The sequence below is a fragment of the Girardinichthys multiradiatus genome, chromosome 11, assembly GCF_021462225.1.
Source record: "Girardinichthys multiradiatus isolate DD_20200921_A chromosome 11, DD_fGirMul_XY1, whole genome shotgun sequence".
Taxonomy (NCBI): domain Eukaryota; kingdom Metazoa; phylum Chordata; class Actinopteri; order Cyprinodontiformes; family Goodeidae; genus Girardinichthys; species Girardinichthys multiradiatus.
The window spans coordinates 35,885,358-35,905,293 of NC_061804.1; the positions used below are offsets into that span (position 1 = coordinate 35,885,358).

General features: G+C 40.8%; 1 protein-coding gene across 1 annotated transcript; it reads left to right on the forward strand.

Moving 5' to 3' along the window:
• Positions 1-1,702: 1,702 nt before the first annotated feature.
• Positions 1,703-15,105, forward strand: chrdl2 (chordin-like 2). The gene is made up of 11 exons (XM_047378240.1): positions 1,703-1,884; positions 2,198-2,310; positions 2,411-2,504; positions 2,589-2,734; positions 5,174-5,267; positions 5,499-5,560; positions 9,383-9,551; positions 9,669-9,857; positions 9,969-10,142; positions 11,958-12,050; positions 13,203-15,105. The coding sequence occupies exons 1-11, from the start codon at positions 1,824-1,826 to the stop codon at positions 13,334-13,336; spliced, it is 1,329 nt and encodes a 442-aa protein (XP_047234196.1). The 5' UTR covers positions 1,703-1,823; the 3' UTR covers positions 13,337-15,105.
• The last annotated feature ends 4,831 nt before the right edge of the window (positions 15,106-19,936 follow it).

A 19,936-nucleotide genomic window follows, 5' to 3' on the forward strand; every position in this document is an offset into this window, starting at 1 on the left:
CTTTTATTGGTCGGATGAAATATGCTAATTTTGTGAGATAGGAATTTTGGGTTGTCGTGAGATGTGTGCCACAATCATCCGTATTAAGACAATAAAAGACCTGAAATATTTCAGTTAGTGTGCAATGAATCTAAAATATATGAATGTTAAATTTTCATCATGACATTATGGAAAATAATGACCTTTATCACAATATGCTAATATTTTGAGAAGGACCTGTAAGCAAGTCATTGCAGGGTAGGCTTGTTCTACATGTTGCTGGCTGCATTTTGGCTAAAACGCTGACATGTTCGGGAAAATAAAATTAACCCTTGTCTTATAATTTAAACACCCACATGCCTTAGTGGTGCTAGAATATGTCACTAACATGCTCACCACACCCGCTCTTTGGGGCGTTATCTAATATACGTCTTCAGACCTAGATGGGAGAATGGGGCTCATCAGGATAAAAACACTGCTCACAGGGAGACCACATCCACAGCTGGTTTTAGCAGACAGTGCTCTGCAGCGCCACCTGGAGGTAAAAGCCTAAACAGTTCGTGTGCAGGGTGTCTGCAGTCTACAGAGATTTTAGCTGCCCTTTTCCTGACCCTAGACCTGTATAAGTCCTGGATGGAGGGAAGGTCAGCCCTGATGATTCCCTCTGCAGACCTGATTGTTCATTGCTTTCTGCACCTGTCCTGTTTTGTGGATAAGCCAAACCACACTGAAATGGACGAAGACAGGACAGACTGAATTATGGGAGTGTAGAAGATGGCATGTCTCATGAATATAAACAATTTGTGTTAAATTACACCTTCTGTTGCTCAGAGGCTATCCTGGGGCTCTTTTATACTATTTGGATTGTTAAACATGTTGCTCTTTAAATTATTTTGTTATCCATCCACTTCTGGGAGGTTTAAAAGTGATCTTGAATGTCCTTCATGTGCACACTTATCTGACTGTGAAGTCCAAACTGGTCATAATGGTGGTTTTATGAGCTTTTCCAGTATCTGGAGCAGAAACAAATTTTCTTGTTCTACTTGTATGTTGTGACAAACAGAGCATTACCCCATTTCATCCATAATAGAAATCCATGTCCTCACTTATTGTCATGCTGTTTCTGAGCTCTGGGTCTCTGCAGCTCTTCCAAAGTTACCACTTCCCTGACTAATGTTGTCCTTAGACAGCCATGTTTTGGTAGCTTTCAGTTTTTGGATTAATGATTGAACAGTGCTCTTTTTTTTTATATAACAAATTGCTGCTTTAAACTCATTCACAACTTTCTCCCTGGCCTCTCTGCTGTGTTATTTGGTCTTCATGATGCTGTTTGTTTGTTCACTAATGTTCTCTAAGAAACCTCCGAGGCCTTCAAAGAACAGCTGGATTTTCACTGAGGTCCTGTTACACATAAATGGACTCTGATTACTATTTAGATAAAGTTTGACGGCAGACTGTTCAGCTGAAAACCATCTACCTTCCACATCACAGGTATGCACTGTATTGCATTGGTCTATCTATAAATGCAAAAAACACTTTGAAGTTTGAGGCTGTAAGGTGACAAAATGTGAAAAAGTTTAATAAAAAGTCATTTGCAGCTTATATAAACTATCTCTTTTTTCCTATTTATACTTTGCCTGTACAACCCTGGTCTTCTCTCTTCTGTCATCACAATTTGCCTCCTGAAGAAGGCGCCATAGATTAACCAAGACAAACATCGGATTTTCTTTTTGTTCTTCCTCTAAATCTTTGTTTCACACTGTCCTGCAGTTTTTTTTATGTCTCGCTGAAGCGCATATGTATTGCGCACTGAAGACTCAAGTCACGCACATGTGGGGAAAAAAATGAAGTTTTTGTTCTTCTTCATCATGTGGTTTGCATCCGCGGAGCTGAAACCTCGGAGAGGTAAGAGCAGATTATGTTGATGGCTTTTTTCTTATGATCCTGATCAAACGTGTAAATGCGGAAAATGGACAAATACAAAAAGTGGGACTCTGAGTTATGTGGCGCAACTCTGACCCGAACCACAAATTTGGTGCTACGTTAAACCCTTCTGCCCTATGCTTCAATAAAGTTTTATTAATTATGCACAGTATTTGTTTTAATCGCAAATATCTGTAAGAGGATCTGTGGTCAGATGTGCTTGTAGGTTTCCGTTTTTACGCTTTGGGGAGGTTTGGAGTTGGTAAATGTTAATGGCTTTATTTGTGACACTCAGGCTCCGGGGTGGTTTGTACTTTTAAAGACAAATCCTACAGACCAGGAGACAGCTGGCATCCCTATCTGGAGCCTTTTGGATACATGTTCTGCATGCGTTGCGTCTGCGCAGAGGTACTTCTCCAAACCAGATGAATTTACACCATAAAGGATTATAATAATTGCCAGGACAGAGGATAGAGGTGCTTATAAACTATATCACCTTCTTTCTTAGACAGGTCACGTGAAGTGCAACACAATCAAGTGTCCTGCGCTGGCGTGTGAGAACCCTGTGACCGAGCCTCAGCGTTGTTGCCCAAGGTGCACAGGTATGCTCTTGTCTTCTTGCGTGAACACCTCGGAGCTCAAGAGAGACGCACGGTGATTGTCCATGTGTGACGTGTCCTCCTCAGATGAACCCCGGATCCCAGCAGCACTGAGGGCGCCTGTCAAAACATGCAGGCACAATGGGAGCGTCTATCATCCAGGGGAGACCTTCACCAACCAGGGCCTCTTTCCATCCAGGCAGAGCAATCAGTGCGTCATGTGCACATGCTCTGTAGGTTCCATCCAAGTCTTTGTTTTGCACATTCATAAAGTTTTTTTTTTTATGTCCTGCTTACAGAATATAAATGTAAAAGGAAGAAAAAGTGATTGCAGAGCAAATCATCCAGCAGAATTCTTCAGATCCTTACCAGTGGGAATAGTTAAGCATTTGTAAATTCCTCACAATCCCTCTTCTTTTTGTTCTTCCCTGCTCAAAGATAAATATTGGAATCTACATGAAAGCAGCAAAGTAAATTGCTACATTTAAGCTACACATTTATTGGCACCCCTGGTAAAGATTTGTGTAAAGCCTTAAAAGATGCATCTTCTATTGCAGCGGCATTATCAAAAACGTCCTCTCATTTTTTTTTAAAAGACAAATATCCAATTCATATCCAGAAATATCTGATCAAATCAATCCAATGCAATCCAATCATTTGAAGAAATCAAATTAAGTTACCTGAATCCATTTAAAATCTATTTCACTGAAGATGTTTTTATATTTCTACGTTACTTTTTTAAAGATGGTCAGTGTTTTTATGAGCTATGAATCAGTCATCACTGAGGTCGGTTTGATGTGAAACAAAGGATCAATAAGTCGAGAAGCATCTTAAGTCCACTGTTAAGTATGGTGGAGGTTCCATTAGGCTGTGGGTCTGTTTCTTTTCCTAAATGTTGTCAATCTTCATAGGTCAGTAAATGCCTGCAAGAACACAGCAACTCAGCTGGACAATCACAGCATTTATTAGAAAAAGTAAAACAACAAGAAAGAAAATGATCTTTCTGTCCTACCATCACAAATGAAAATGTGGAGTCTTGTAAAGTGCAATTTTTTTCTAAATTGGCATTGTTAAATTAAACTGAATTCAAACCTAAAGTTTGCTAACTGTTACTCGTGCTTAAACTGGAACTGTGTGTTTTGGTCAGATGGGTGGAAGGTTAAGTTTTTTGCCAACAAACACACCAGGTGTAGGTACTCCATAAAACAAAAGATAAACATGTAAGAAAGCCCACTGTTAAGTACAGTGGAGGTTTGAGATGCTGTGGGTCTTTTTTTCTCTCCCAAAGGGCCTTGGAATTTAATGAGAGTGCATGGCATAATGAACTCTTGGAATAGAATAGAATAGAATAGAATTGAATATGTACTTTATTAATTTCTTGCAGGAATTTGTTGTGAAACAGCAGCAGAGACATTTACACAAAGAAAAATAATGCAATATTAAAATCAGGAAATTTTAAATAAAAATATCAGTAAACTAAAAATTGGTTGGGATTGTGCACGTCAACAGGATTATAACCCATAACATATGAACAAATCAACACAGAATTGCTTCAACAGACACAAAATCAACCTTCTTTCATGACCAAGTCCACTGACCTGAATCCTGTAGAAAAAATGTGAGTTGAGCTGAAGAAAAGCGAACGTCCGAGAAGAACCAGGAGAAATTGTGCCAAGAGGAATGATCTCTATCTGTGCTCCTACCTTGTGAAATGTTCTATGAGAAGACTAACTGTTGTCCTGTTGGCAAGATGGTGTGGCAAGTATTGAATAACAATAATTTTGTTAACAACGTTTTTTATGATTCAATGTTTATTGCTTAGTGAATAAATATACTCAAATTACAGGCTGGATTTTTCTGAAATTATAAGGATAAGATTATGCTGTTTTCATGAAAGATGAATTCATTTTTAGGCCTTTTGCACATATTACATACATTTACAAGGGTACCAACAAGTGGGGCCAGCACCACATAGTAAACCAAAGAACCACAATTAAATGAGCTGGAATCCTATTTTTGACAAAAGAAGCTTAGTACTGCTGGGATCTCCACACTAGCACCATTTCTAGGTTGTTCATCCTCATGCGGTTAACGTGTAAAAGGTCACATGAAAGTGTGTGGAACAACTTTTAATGCGCACAGTCTGTTTCTTTTTATTTGAGTGTAATTTTTGTTTTTCCTGCCATCTGGGCCTGCTATGTTATAGCTGGTAATGTATGGCACTGCAAGGGGAAGCACATTATGAAATCCCATTAAAACAGTGGAGGAGGTGGAAACGTCTCACTTCGTTCGTGCTTGGTTGTAATCAGCAGAGGCAAAGCCAAGAAATTTAGACAAAATTGAACTTTATAGGGTGCTCCTCGCGAGGCCACCCGATGAGAGAAGTTAATGAATCTGACATTGTGGGCAAACTTAGCACGAACTATTTCAGATCATATTCTTGTGCAACAATGACAGTTCGTCTCACATTTTTTCCATCTGTTGGATTTCTCAATTGCAGATTTTGTTGTCATTAGAACAGAACATTTGTCACATCTTTACTTTTTTTACAATATTCTTCAAGTAACTAAAGAAAAACAATGAGGATATGATTTTTAATGGCTCTTTTTGCTAGTGATTACTTGTGTACGTTGGTAGTGATACTCTGTTTTTTTTTTCTTTTCTTTTCACAGAATGGAAATATCTTCTGTGCTCTGAAAACCTGCCAACCTATCATCTGTTCTTCTCCAGCCTCCCTCCCAGATACCTGCTGTTTGGTGTGTAAAGGTACCCAAAGTCCTACAGTGGAGGAAAAAATGCCCTTTTTAACGATAGGATGAAGAGGATTTTAATCCTACATATCTGATGTATAAAAAAAATCTTTAATTGCAATAGTGACATTATTATTAAGCGTAGATAATGTTAAAAAGATACTTAAAATTGGACCAACAGGGATAAAAATCATCTGAATGAATGTCCTTTCATCCTCAGACTTGAATGTAATTTTTCTTCCCTCAGACCATGGCAGCAGTGGCTCCTCATCCACTGAGGATGGAAACAATCAGCTGAACAGAGGCGTGGTATGTAATATCCAGAACCATCTAAACATATTCCTTCAGCTTGAACTTTTTCACCTTTAAAGCCTTTAAACACATATGTCATGTAGTTAGACAGACCGACACAAAGTAGTGGATAAACTGGGAACTGGAAAGAAAATGAAACACGAAACCCCTAAAGCCTTCACAGGAGAGCTGTATTTATACTGAGTACACACGTGTGGACCGTACTGACCAGATAGGCAATATCTAAAGGCAATAGATAGCCCTGGATTTTATTTTCAGGATCTCAGCTGTAAATATACAGTGGGTACGGAAAGTATTCAGACCCCTTTAAATTTTTCACTCTTTGTTTCAGAGCAGCCACTTGCCAAAATCAAAAAAGTTCTTATTATTTGCCATTAATGTACACTCAGCATCCCATCTTGACAGAAAAAAAACCAAGAATGTAGAAATGTTTGCAAATTTCTTAAAAAAGAAAACCTGAAATATCACATGGTCATAAGTATTCAGAGCCTTTGTTCAGTATTGAGTAGAAGCACCCTTTTGAGCCAGTACAGCCATGAGTCTTCTTGGGAATGATGCAACAGCTTCTTCACACCTGGATTTGGGGATCTTTTGCCATTCTTCCTTGCAGATCCTCTCCAGTTCTAGTCCAGTCAAGTCAAGTTTATTTATAAAGCGCTTTTCAGCAACAAGGCACTCAAAGCGCTGTACATGAGGAAAACATAACAACGATACAGAAAATCAAACACAGAAAAACAAATCATAGATCATCATGATAATCCTTGGGAGTTTACTGGTAAGAGCTGGTTCTAATCCAATCATTCTAATATAGGTAATTAGCTCATTAAGTCCTCTGTGGTAAATAATTCATCCTGTGCTAGAAGAAACAAGATAATATTAATCCTTGAGGTCGCTGGTATGAGGCAGTTGTGGTCCCATCATTCAAATAAGCTGGGTCACTGGTATAAAACAGTTTTAGTCCAAACCTTTTAAATACTAATAATGTTTGGCTTTCACTGGTATGGAATTGTTGTAATACAATCCTTCTAAGAAATTTAAAAATCTCTAGTCATTGGTGTAATAACAGCTTTAGTCAAGTTTTCATATACTAATAATATTTGGCTTCTGCTGGTAATCCTTCTGAGAAATCTGAAAATCTATGAAAAGTAATGAAATCACACATTTAGGTAAAGTAAGATAGGAGGGAAACACAAAAAAGCAACACGTATACAAAACAACATGATGCAGGGGATCTGGTGAAGGCGGTGTTAGGGGGTGCATTTGTTTATCTTGAGGATGTGTGTGTGTGCATGTGAGTGCGTGCAAAGTAAGTCCATGAAGCACTGTCACAGAGGCCATTGTCCTTGATGCTACGATGGAACGTTCATCAACCAGCCATACAGTTCTGAGCAGGTCTACAGATGTCCTCAGGGAAGGAAGGGGGCAGAGGGAGCACAGCATCTTGTTTACATAACTTCCAAGAGACGTTGAAGATAGCCAGCCATCCAAGGCCATACAGGGGAGCCAGATTCAGATAACAACAATTGTTTTGGGTTAGGCAGACTCTTAGTTTTCCGTCTGCCTTGAGAGTCTCGCTGGTGCTTCTCAATGGGGAATCCAAACAGCCAAATTCTAGGTCCTTTCCGCCAGATCCGAGTGAACAACTTTCTCCAAGATTTATCCCATTTCACCCCTGAGTCCAGGAACCTCAACCTGCCTGCGATCCTATGTAAGGATCACATCCAGTCTGCGATTCAGCTCACGTAACATCTCAGTCTGAGTGTTGATTGCTCTGAAGATCCCATCACACATGCCAGGCAGCCTTACAATGGCCAGAACAGCTGCTGTCATTTCCCAAATTTCTCGAAATGCCAGGTAACCGCCGACTCAAAAAGCAGAAATTCTGTTATCAAACATCCAATTAAATACACATCTTCGACATCCTCGATTGACGTTATTGATTAACACACAATCCTCCACTTCTGCCAGGAGTCCATTGTGTATCCGGAGAAAAATGTTCTGTCCGGACAAGAGGGTTCCCCTTCACCCTGTCTTCTCGTCGAGAAAATTTGATCAATTGCATTGAGAGACCAGCTGACCAAATCCATAACATAATAAATTTTGGAAGATATGCAAAAAGAGGCTCCAAAAAAGAAAGACAAGACACAGAGCTGAAGCAGGGCAGACATGGGAGGGTGCGGGAGACAGAGAAAAGGCGTCCTCCTCCACCGAGAGCAGAAAGAAAAAGTTCTGTCTAGTTGGATGGTGAACGTTGGTGGAAGGCCATTTTCAGGTCTCTCCAGAGATGCTCAATTGGCTTTAGATCAGGGCTCTGGCTGGGCCAGTAAAGAATGGTCACAGAGTTGTTTCTGAAGCCACTCCTTTGTTATTTTAGCTGTGTGCTTAGGGTCATTGTCTTGTTGGAAGGTGAGCCTTCGGCCCAATCTGAGGTACTGAGCACTCTAGAAGAAGTTTTCTTCCAGGACATCTCTGTACTTGGCCGCATTCATCTTTCCTTCATTTGCAACCAGTTGTCCTGCCCCTGCAGCTGAAAAACACCCCCATAACAAGATGCTGCCACCACCATGTTTCACTGTTGGGATTGTATTGGGCAGGTGATGAGCAGTGCCTGGTTTTCTCCACACATACCGCTTAGATTTAATGCCAAAAAGTTCAATCTTTGTCTCATCAGACCAGAGAATCTTATTTCTCATAGTCTGGGAGTCCTTCCTGTGTTTTTTGGCAAACTCTATGCAGGCTTTCATATGTCTTGCACTGAGGAGAGGCTTCCGTCGAGCCACTCTGCCATAAAGCCCTGACTGGTGGAGGGCTGCAGTGATAGTTGACTTTGGGGAAGTCTTAGCCACAGTGATCTTTGGGTTCTTCTTTACCTTTCTCACCAAAGGCTCTTCTCCCACGACTGCTCAATTTGGCTGGACGGCCAGGTCTAGGAAGAGTTCTGGTCGTCCCAGACTTCTTCCATTTAAGAATTATGGAGGCCACTGTGCTCTTACCAACCTTGAGTGCTGCAGAAATTCTTTTGTAACCTTGGCCAGATCTTTGCCTTGCCACAATTCTGTCTCTGAGCTCCTTGGGCAGTTCCTTCGACCTCATGATTCTCATTTGCTCTGACATGCACTGTGAGCTGTGAATTCTTATATAGACAGGAGTGTGCCTTTCCTAATCAGTTTAATTAAACACAGCTGGACTGCAATGAAAGAGTAGAACCATCTCAAGGAGAATCAGACGAAATGGACAGCATGGGAGTTAAATATGAGTGTCACAGCAAAGGGTCTGAAAACATATGTCCATGTGATATTTCAGTTTTTCTTTTTTAATAAATTTGCAAAAAATTCTACATTCTTGTTTTTTTCTGTCAAGATGGGATACTGAGTGTACAATATGGAGAAATAATATGAACTTTTTTGATCATAGCAAATGGCTGCAATGAAATAAAGAGTGAAACATTTTAAATGGGTCTGAATACTTTCCGTACCCACTGTATATGCACACCATGCATTATAGATTTTTTATTTGTGTTCATTTTCTATTGTTTTTATGGTGTTGATTTTGTTCCAGTGATTATAATTTTCCTTTTTTCCCTTTAAGTTCCACAGACCGTTTGGCACAACAAGTGCCCCTATTGTCAACGTCTCTTCCTTTTAAATTACTGGAAAGCACTGAAATGTAGGCAGCGTTTCAGACGTCTACTGCCAGCTTTTTTATGATTTAGGACATGATGTGATTCTCCCTTAGCTATCACTTAGGGAAAAAGCAAGCCGAGCCAACCGCTGAATAGATGAGTAACAGTTTTTTTTATTGTGTCCATATTCACCACAGAGGCATTCAGTGGACCAGTGTTCTGGAGAGCAGAGCAGGGTCAGGTCAGACCATGCCACCTTGCCGAGGATCAAGGCTTCTCCCAGGGGCCTGAGCCTCAGTAAGCTCAACCTCAGAGGGGCCTCGGAGACCACGGTGAGGATTTTGCTGCAGAGGAAACACCAAAGAGGTGAGGCATTGTGTGTAAACAGAAAGATTGCATGCAGCTATTAAAATTTATTGGCACGTTCCTCACACATTTACGATAGTCCCCATATGTGCTTCACATGTTTCCTATTTGTCTCAGTTTGTTTATACAACAGCAAGACGTACTCTCACGGAGACGTGTGGCATCCCGTTTTGGGGAAGGTCCTGGAATGCATCGTTTGCACTTGCACCGATGGCATCCAGGACTGCAAGCGCATCACATGTCCAAGCCAGTACCCGTGCCAGCATCCAATGAAATCAGCTGGAAAATGCTGCAAGACTTGTCCAGGTAAAAGGCATGACTCACAGACACGATGGTCTGATTACAGTGATGCGATGCTGAACCGATGGAACCATTTTTTCCTCTCAACCTCTTGCTCTGTTTTCTTTTTCTTTGCAGAGAGCAAAGCCGAAATGAACCAGACCCAGTGCTATCTTGGGTATAAAAACAACCTCTTGGTGTATAAAGTGGAACCGTCTTTGAAAATTGATTCTCCTAACACAGTTAAGATCATTGCTGCTGAAAGACAGAGTACAGCAGAGATTGAAGTGCAAGCCTGGAACACAGCAGAAGGTATTGTGACTTGACTCAGCACTAGTACAAAAAAGTTCATTTAAAAACTTAAAATGCCTTTTCAATCTCTCTATCAAAGTTAGAAGACAATATTTTTGTTTTCAATTCACAGAATAATCTCATATTGTATGTGGAGAGTTTGTAATGAATGGTGTTATAAAAAATTCTGTGAAAATGTATAGAACCTAGAAGGGACTTGAATGAACCTGCATTATGAGTAAAATATTTGCTTCCAAATTTCATCTATTTTTACTTAACTGTTTCAGATCAAACAAATTTTAATATTAGACAACCTGAATAAAATCAAAAAAGTAGTTTTCAAATGATAATTACATCAAAAAGGAGGAAGGATGCTAATCAAACTCTGGCAAACCAAAGCTAGTGAAAACATAACACAGTGGCTGACCTACCAAAGTTATTTAACGTATCACTGACTCCTCAGAAGAACCCAGAACAACATCTGAAGCGCTGTAGGTATGACTTGTCTTAGTTAAGGTTGGTGTTTATGATTCAAAAATAAGAAATAGGAAAAGATGGAATCCATGGAAGAGTTTCAAGGCCTAAACCTCCGCTGACCCCCAAAAAACCCAAAGGCCTGTTTTACATTTGCCCAAAAACATGTTAATAGCCCCTAAGAGTTTTGGGAAAATATTCTGTGAGACTGAAGAGACAAAAGTGGAAACTTTCCGGAAGGTGTTACATCTGGTGTAAAACTAGCAGAGCATTTCAGAAAAAAGGATAACACTGACACTCAACCATGGAAATGGCCAAATGATGATCAGGGGCTGCCTTGGTTGCTTCAGGACCTGGATGAAGTGCTGTAATTGTCATGTTTCGTGGCAAACGTCTGACCCACATGCGAGACACTCTCAGGAGATGACAATCAAAAGTTAACGGGTTTATTAAAATACAAAATTGGTGGTAGTGTGGTGTAGTGTCATGGGTCGGACAAGCAGAAGCTTGGATTTTCCAGGAAGCGGCAGCTGTCGGTAGCTGCTCTTGGAAATAAGTGATCCAGAAGGTTATGGCTGGAGGTGAACTGGGAAACAGATCCAGGAAGTCTCAGGCATTGAAAGACTGGCAGACAGCTCTCTTAAGATCATCACGTGGGTCAGCAAGAGCAGACCACTCAGCCCCGCCCTTCAAAACAACCTGCAGCTCAGTAGAAAAGACAGACCACACAAACACAACACCACCCAGATCCCTGGGAGTAATTGATGGAATCAATAATTCTGCTCTCTAGCAGAAAACCCAGAAGGAGAATGTTTGACTATTAGTTTGTGACGCTAAGCTCAAGCACACTTGGGTTATGCGGCAGGACATCCAAAACACACCTTAGCCTAGTCAAAGTTCTGACTTTAACCCAATGGAGATAATGCGACATGATGTTAACAGGCCTCATGCTTGGAAATCTTCTATTGTGGCAGAAATAAAACAATTCTGCAAAGAAGAGTAGGTGAAAGTTCCCCTGCAGATATGTAAAAGACTCATCGCTAGTTATCGCAAACTCTTGATGACAGATGTTGCCGCCAAAGCTGGCACAACCAACTACTCCATTTAGGGGACAGTTACTTTTTCACGTATGACCAGGCTGTTTCGCAAAGCCTTTCAACTTACTAAATGAAAAGAAAATGAAATCATTTGAAAACTGTAATTTGTAATTACTCAAGGTATGTACACTTTTTTGTTTCAGATATATTTAGATTTGTTTGATGATCTCAAACAATTAAACAAAAAAACAAAATAAAAAATGAACAGCAGACATCTGTAAGGGTGCAAATACTTTCTCCCAGCAGTGTAAATGTCTTTGTCCAGGTATTTTACGAATAATGGAGATTGGCGACGTGAAAAAAAAAGACATCACGGATCATCCAGAAAATTACACCCTTCTTACCACCCTTGATGAAGGTTTGTGTTCTTCTGTTTTTATTTGGTTTTTAAATATATTTAAATACATTTCTTAGGTTTATGACACATGATGGTAAACTATCTGTCAGGTCACCCACCGTCTGTCTTCAGAATATTGTCCGTATGTAAAAGTTTAAGGTTGTGAAATTAACATTTTTGATCATTTGTATTATTTTGTTTGCAACAATAGTACATTTATTGGCATCCCTCTCTTTGCACAAAGCTTTTTTGACAACAGGATACTTCTTCACATCTACTGTAACATTTCATAGGGTTGGAGCATTAACAAATCTTATGTACAATCTTTCTTGAGCACCAGGACTCCTGGGTCCTCTTTTATGCTCTTCCTCTCTTCAGCTTACCCCATAGGTTTCCCATACAGTTTCATCTGACCAAAGAACACCATTCCTGGCTTGCTTCCTAAATAACCAGTTAGCGTGTAGACACTGTTTTTGTGGAGAGGATCCCCGATAACATGGGATTTGTTTCTCCACTCAATAGATGTTCTTAAAGCCTGAAATCTTAAAGTTTTCAGCACAGGGTTATTCTGAGGCAATAAAGTTGCATTATTTTGCAATCTCTACCAGGCGTGACCATAAGTGTGGAAGGCACGGTATATAAATATTCTGCCCCTAACAGACCAAAAGTCTTTGCTTCTAGCGAGTTTTAAACATGGTCATTTTGTGTTGTGCAAGTTTTCGGCCCCGTGAAACTTCATCACTCAGCCTTGGAGGGTATTTCTGGCATCAGAGGTTTAACATTTGAAAATTACGTAGAGATCCAGTTTACTCAGACCCATACCAGACTGGAAGAATGGATCAACTTCTTTAAAAAATATTTCCTTGTTTGTGTTTGATAATGGTGGAGAGGAGAAGCATAGAGAAATGTATCAGTCCAAAATATCTCATTTACTACACCAAATAACAGTCATAATTGTATTCACTGACCCCATACGTCTCATGGATTATGGCATTATAAGATTATTATTGAAGAGAAATAGAAAAGGTGAAATTATGGCACAGAGAAGAAGAAACTTGTGTTTACTTGCTTTGTGTATCCTAGAGTTGCTTTGACAGATTTAGCTCAGTTTGTGTTTTTCTGATTCACATGAATTCAAACATGTTTTTTTTTTTTTTTTTTTTTTTTTTTCAGAGACGTGGAAAAAATTTAAAGGGGTGGGAGAAAACCTCAGCAAAGCTGCTCAGACCACAATTTGTGAAAACGGCATTCGGGAGATAGTGACGTTCCTGAATCCAAAGCAAACAGAAGGCCTGTGTTCACCGTAATCGTCCCTCCTAATATCAGTATTCACACTACATGTATATCAAACAACATACGTTATTCATTCAAGCTGCATTTGATTTCTTTTTTATTTATGCAAGTGGAAGTTCTTACTATTCATGTTTTTTATGCATCTTTGGAACCATTCTTTGGTGGTAGTTTTGTCTTCAAAGAGACACAGTGATAATAATGACATCCATCTTCGCTGTTTATGATTCTTGTAATGATGATTCTTGAAACATTATTAGATTTGTCGAATTAGGTTTAAACCTAAAAACATGACGATGAGGGGTATATTGCACTAACTGTATACACTAGTTGGCCATAACATCATGACCACTGACAGGTAAAATTAAAATGCCTCAAAGCTGGCAGTGAGTTTATTAATAATATAGGATATTATGATAAGGATAATAGATACTTAAAGGTGATGTGTTGTAAGAGAGAAGAACTTGTAATCATGAGGATTGGGGCAATTTTGAAAGCAGACAGATCATGATGGCTGGAGAATTGGGTCGTAACATGTCCACAGCTCCAGCTCTGGTGTTATGATTGGTGCCAGATATTGGTGCCAGGGCCATTTAGACAGATAGCAGCCCCAGTTGGGGGCTACCGATTTGCTGGCCTAAATACTGCCCCCGCTGGCTAGATGATAATTGCCACAAGTCCCCTTTAGGCAGGGCATTGTCTGGACCTGCATCCAAATGTAGTCGCATCTTTATCCAGATCAGGTATTACATTCTAGTGTATTTTAAATGGTGCACATTTTCTTGCAGTTAAGATGTGCAAGAAATAAATAAAATGTGCAGAGTATGTATAAAAAACCTCTCTTTTCATCCACTTGTGGTGTTCAATTCAAGCCTGGGTCTTTTGTCAGAAGCCTGGGAACTTGAAGGTTCTGCAAGTTAGGACTGCGCTTATCTGGACAACCCTTGGTGCTCCAGGACTACTGGCAACACTTAGGCCTTGATTCTTCACAGCTTCTCTGTTTCCTTTTTCAGCCCTTGATATTTCTCAGGCTTCTTGTTAAACATATTCTAGATGTTGCTGTCACTTGGGATCACTAAGTTCTTGTTGACTAGATCAGTCATTTGGTAATGGCACTCCATTCTTGCTTTGCTGGCCAGAATCTTGCGCCATTTTATTATGTACTGGACTGTTTCAGGGGCATCTATGCAGAGCCTAAATCTTGTTTCCTGTCTGATGTGGTAGACCCTGATATTTAATACTCCTGCGCTGAGAGCTTGTTTTTGTGCTACCATGAGGATTGCCTGTAGTGATAACATTTGGCAGTTTTGCTGTTTGCTATTTCAACAATTTTGTGTGTGTATGTTTGGATTTAATTTCAAAGAAGGCACAACTTGTTCAGGATGTGGACCTTTTTAAGGTTGTTGTACATCACTTGTAAATACAAGCTAAGGTACTCTCGCCTTATTTATAGTATATTGGTTTCTGCCTGTTTTCTCTGTGTGCATTTGACTATTGAAGGTTTTTTTCATGAAGAAGCTGTTAAGTGTAGCTTTCAAAATATACAAAACTGTGTAGAGGCTTGTTAGAGAACACGCTGATGTTAAAAGTAGATGCACTGTTACTATTTTTATGTAGCAGAAATATTTGGGTTATTTTCATACCTTAACAGCTTCATATATCTTCAGTAATTATATTTTGATGTGGACCTTGTTGATTTATCTGAATGCACTTTGTACTTCAGCTATGTCAAACTATACAGTGTTGCCTGATGTTTTACACCATTAAAAAACAATGTTTGACAACATTTATGGCTCTTGTATGTTCACATTGGAAATATGTGCTTCATACAAGATGTGCCCTGGCGCTTATAACTGTGCTTAAGAAGGAGTTGCTGATTCATCACAGACCTGAATTCTGGCTGCTGCAACAGGGAGGATCTAACAGGACTTTAGCCTCAAGGTTTCTATTAAGTAAAGTTCTGGAGATCTGGATAAGCTGTGTTCTCAACATTGAGATGAAATGCAGAAACTCAAGAAACACACAGATATTACATCATTGGCATGAATGTCATATTCATTTGGGGCTTATATTAATTTGCTTGGACAGTTATTTTGTCCAGGATGGAGTTGTTATATACCAAACAACTTCGATCATTTTTAAACCAAGGAGTGCACAAGTTTTTTTCTATTTTTTTCCAAACCAAAAAGGAATTTTCAGCTAAAACACATACATATGTGGGAGCATTTCTGAGAAGCTGGTAACGCAAACGCTTTAAAAGTGAGAATACACAGGGGTCAAAACACCCAAGGTTATTTTAAGCTGACAAAAGACCAAAGACAACTTGGCAAATAGGCAATTGCCACAGTATGGTAACCATGAGTAAAACTGTCATGTTATTTACCCAAAAAAGTATAATAATAACATATTGAATAATATAATGTATATAGACTGACCTGAGTCCTGACCTCAAGCTTCTTGAACACATTTTGGATGAATTAGAATGGAGGCATATATGTACATATACACTGCTCAAAAAAATAAAGGGAACACTCAAATAACACATCCTAGATCTGAATGAATGAAATATTCTCATTGAATACTTTGTTCTGTCCACAGTTGAATGTACTGAAAACAAAATCACACAAAAAATCATCAATGGAAATCAAATTTATTAACCAATGGAGGCCTGGATTTGGAGTCACACACAAAATTAAAGTGGAAAAAAACACTACAGGCTGATCCAACTTTGATGTAATGTCCTTAAAACAAGTCAAAATGAGGCTCAGTATTGTGTGTGGCCTCCACCTGCCTGTATGACCTCCCTACAACGTCTGGACATGCTCCTGATGAGACGGCAGATGGTCTCCTGAGGGATCTCCTGCCAGACCTGGACTAAAGCATGGATGGAGCGAGACATGATGTCCCAGATGTGCTCAATCAGATTCAGGTCTGGGGAACGGACGGGCCAGTCCATAGCTTCAATGTCTTCATCTTGCAGGAACTGCTGACACACTCCAGCCACATGAGGTCTAGCATTGTCCTGCATTGTCCTGCCTCACAAGGGGTCTGAGGATCTCATCTCGGTACCCAATGGCAGTCAGGCTACCTCTGGCGAGCACATGGAGGGCCATGTGGCCCTCCAAAGAAATGCCGCCCCACACTATTGCTGACCCACTGCCAAACCGGTCATGCTGAAGGATGTTGCAGGCAGCGGATCGATCTCCACGGTGTCTCCAGACTGTCACATCTGTCACATGTGCTCAGTGTGAACCTGCTTTCATCTGTGAAGATCACAGGGCGCCAGTGGCAAATCTGCTAATCCTGGTGTTCTCTGGCAAATGCCAAGCGTCCTGCAACCCCCATTTGTGGACGTCGGGCTCTCATACCATCCTCATGGAGTCGGTTTCTAATCGTTTGTGCAGACACATGCACATTTGTGGCCTGCTGGAGGTCATTTTGCAGGGCTCTGGCAGTGCTCCTCCTGTTCCTCCTTGCACAAAGGAGGATGCAGCGGTCCTGCTGCTGGGTTGTTGCCCTCCTGCGTCCTCCTCCACGTCTTCTGGTGTACTGGCCTGTCTCCTGGTAGCGCCTCCAGGCTCTGGACACTATGCTGACAAACACAGCAAACCTTCTTGCCACAGCTCGCATTGATGTGCCATCCTGGATGAGCTGCACAACCTGAGCCGCTTGTGTGGGTTGTAGAGTCCGTCTCATGCTACCACGAGTGTGAAAGCACCACCAACGTTCAAAAGTGACCAAAACATCTGCCAGAAAGCATAGGTACTGAGAAGTGGTTTGTGGTCCCTACCTGCAGAAACACTCCTTTATTGAGTGTGTCTTGCTAATCGCCAAAGATTTCCCCCTGTTGTCTATTCCATTTGCACAACAGCTGTGAAATTGATTGTCAATCAGTGTTGCTCAGTGGACAGTTTGATTTACTTGGAATTACATTGTGTTGCTTAAGTGTTCCCTTTATTTTTTTGAGCAGTGTGTATATATATATATATATATATATATATATATATATATAGTACAGAGCAAAGGTTTGGACACACCTTCTCATTCAAAGAGTTTTGTTTATTTTCATGACTATGAATATTGTAGCTTCACACTGAAGGCATCAAAACTATGAATTAACACATGTGGAATTATATACTGAACAAAAAAGTGTGAAACAACTGAAAATATGTATATTCTAGGTTCTTCAAAGTAGCCACCTTTTGCTTTGATTACTGCTCCGCACACTCTTGGCATTCTGTTGATGAGCTTCAAGAGGTAGTCACCTGAAATGGTTTTCCAACAGTCTTGAAGGAGTTCCCAGAGATGCTTAGCACTTGTTGGCCCTTTTTCCTTCACTCTGCGGTCCAGTTCACCCCAAACCATCTCGATTGGGTTCAGGTCCGGTGACTGTGGAGGCCAGGTCATCTGACGCAGCACCCCATCACTCTCCTTCTTGGTCAAATAGCCCTTACACAGCCTGGAGGTGTGTTTGGGGTCATTGTCCTGTTGAAAAATAAACAATGGTCCAACTAAACGCAAACCGGATGTAATAGCACGCCGCTGCAAGATGCTGTGGTAGCCATGCTGGTTCAGCATGCCTTCAGTTTTGAATAAATCCCCAACAGTGTCACCAGCAAAGCACCCCCACACCATCACACCTCCTCCTCCATGCTTCACGGTGGGAACCAGGCATGTAGAGTCCATCCGTTCACCTCTTCTGCGCCGCACAAACACATGGTGGTTGGAGCCAAAGATGTCAAACTTGGACTCATCAGACCAAAGCACATATTTCCACTGGTCTAATGTCCATTCCTTGTGTTCTTTAGCCCAAACAAGTCTCTTCTGCTTGTTGCCTGTCCTCAGCAGTGGTTTCCTAGCAGCTATTTTACCATGAAGGCCTGATTCACACAGTCTCCTCTTAACAGTTGTTCTAGAGATGTGTCTGCTGCTAGAACTCTGTGTGGCATTGACCTGTTCTCTAATCTGAGCTGCTGTTAACCTGCGATTTCTGAGGCTGGTGACTCGGATGAACTTATCGTCCACAGCAGAGGTGACTCTTGGTCTTCCTTTCCTGGGGCGGTCCTCATGTAAGCCAGTTTCTTTGTAGCGCTTGATGGTTTTTGCGACTGCACTTGGGGACACTTTCAAAGTTTTCCCAATTGTTCGGACTGACTGACCTTCATTTCTTAAAGTAATGATGGCCACTCATTTTTTTTTACTTACCTGCTTTTTTCTTGCCATAATACAAATTCTAACAGTCTATTCAGTAGGACTATCAGCTGTGTACTGTATCCACCTCCTGCACAACACAACTGATGGTCCCAACCCCATTTATAAGGCTTGAAATCCCACTTATTAAACCTGACAGGGCACACCTGTGAAGTGAAAACCATTTCAGGTGACTACCTCTTGAAGCTCATCAACAGAATGCCAAGAGTGTGTGGAGCAGTAATCACAGCAAAAGGTGGCTACTTTGAAGAACCTAGAATATAAGACATATTTTCAGTTGTTTCACACTTTTTTGTTCAGTATATAATTCCACATGTGTTAATTCATAGTTTTGATGCTTTCAGTGTGAAGCTACAATATTCATAGTCATGAAAATAAAGAAAACTCTTTGAATGAGAAGGTGTGTCCAAACACTTGGTCTGTACTGTATATACAGGGGTTGGACAATGAAAATGAAACACCTGTCATTTTAGTGTGGGAGGTTTCATGGCTAAATTGGACCAGCCTGGTAGCCAGTCTTCATTGATTGCACATTGCACCAGTAAGAGCAGAGTGTGAAGGTTCAATTAGCAGGGTAAGAGCACAGTTTTGCTCAAAATATTGAAATGCACACAACGTTATGGGTGACATACCAGAGTTCAAAAGAGGACAAATTGTTGGTGCACGTCTTGCTGGCGCATCTGTGACCAAGACAGCAAGTCTTTGTGATGTATCAAGAGCCACGGTATCCAGGGTAATGTCAGCATATCACCAAGAAGGATGAACCACATCCAACAAGATTAACTGTGGACGCAAGAGGAAGCTGTCTAAAAGGGATGTTCGGGTGCTAACCCGGATTGTATCCAAAAAACATAAAACCATGGCTGTCCAAATCACAGCAGAATTAAATGTGCACCTCAACTCTCCTGTTTCCACCAGAACTGTTCGTCGGGAGCTCCACAGGGTCAATATACACGGCCAGGCTGCTATAGCCAAACCTTTGGTCACTCATGCCAATGCCAAACGTCGTTTTCAATGGTGCAAGGAGCACCAATCTTGGGCTGTGGACAATGTGAAACATGTATTGTTCTCTGATGAGTCCACCTTTACTGTTTTCCCCACATCCGGGAGAGTTACAGTGTGGAGAAGCCCCAAAGAAGCGTACCACCCAGACTGTTGCATGCCCAGAGTGAAGCATGTGGGTGGATCAGTGATGGTTTGGGCTGCCATATCATGGCACTCCCTTGGCCCAATACTTGTGCTAGATGGGCGCGTCACTGCCAAGGACTACCGAACCATTCTTGAGGACCATGTGCATCCAATGGTTCAAACATTGTATCCTGAAGGCGGTGCTGTGTATCAGGATGACAATGCACCAATACACACAGCAAGACTGGTGAAAGATTGGTTTGATGAACATGAAAGAG

Coding starts and splice junctions, on each gene's coding strand:
- chrdl2 (XM_047378240.1), top strand. CDS start 1,824: ATGAAGTTTTTGTTCTTCTTCATCATGTGGTTTGCATCCGCGGAGCTG. Junction 1,885..2,197: donor GGAGCTGAAACCTCGGAGAG/GTAAGAGCAGAT, acceptor TGTGACACTCAG/GCTCCGGGGTGGTTTGTACT. Junction 5,561..9,382: donor ATCAGCTGAACAGAGGCGTG/GTATGTAATATC, acceptor TATTCACCACAG/AGGCATTCAGTGGACCAGTG.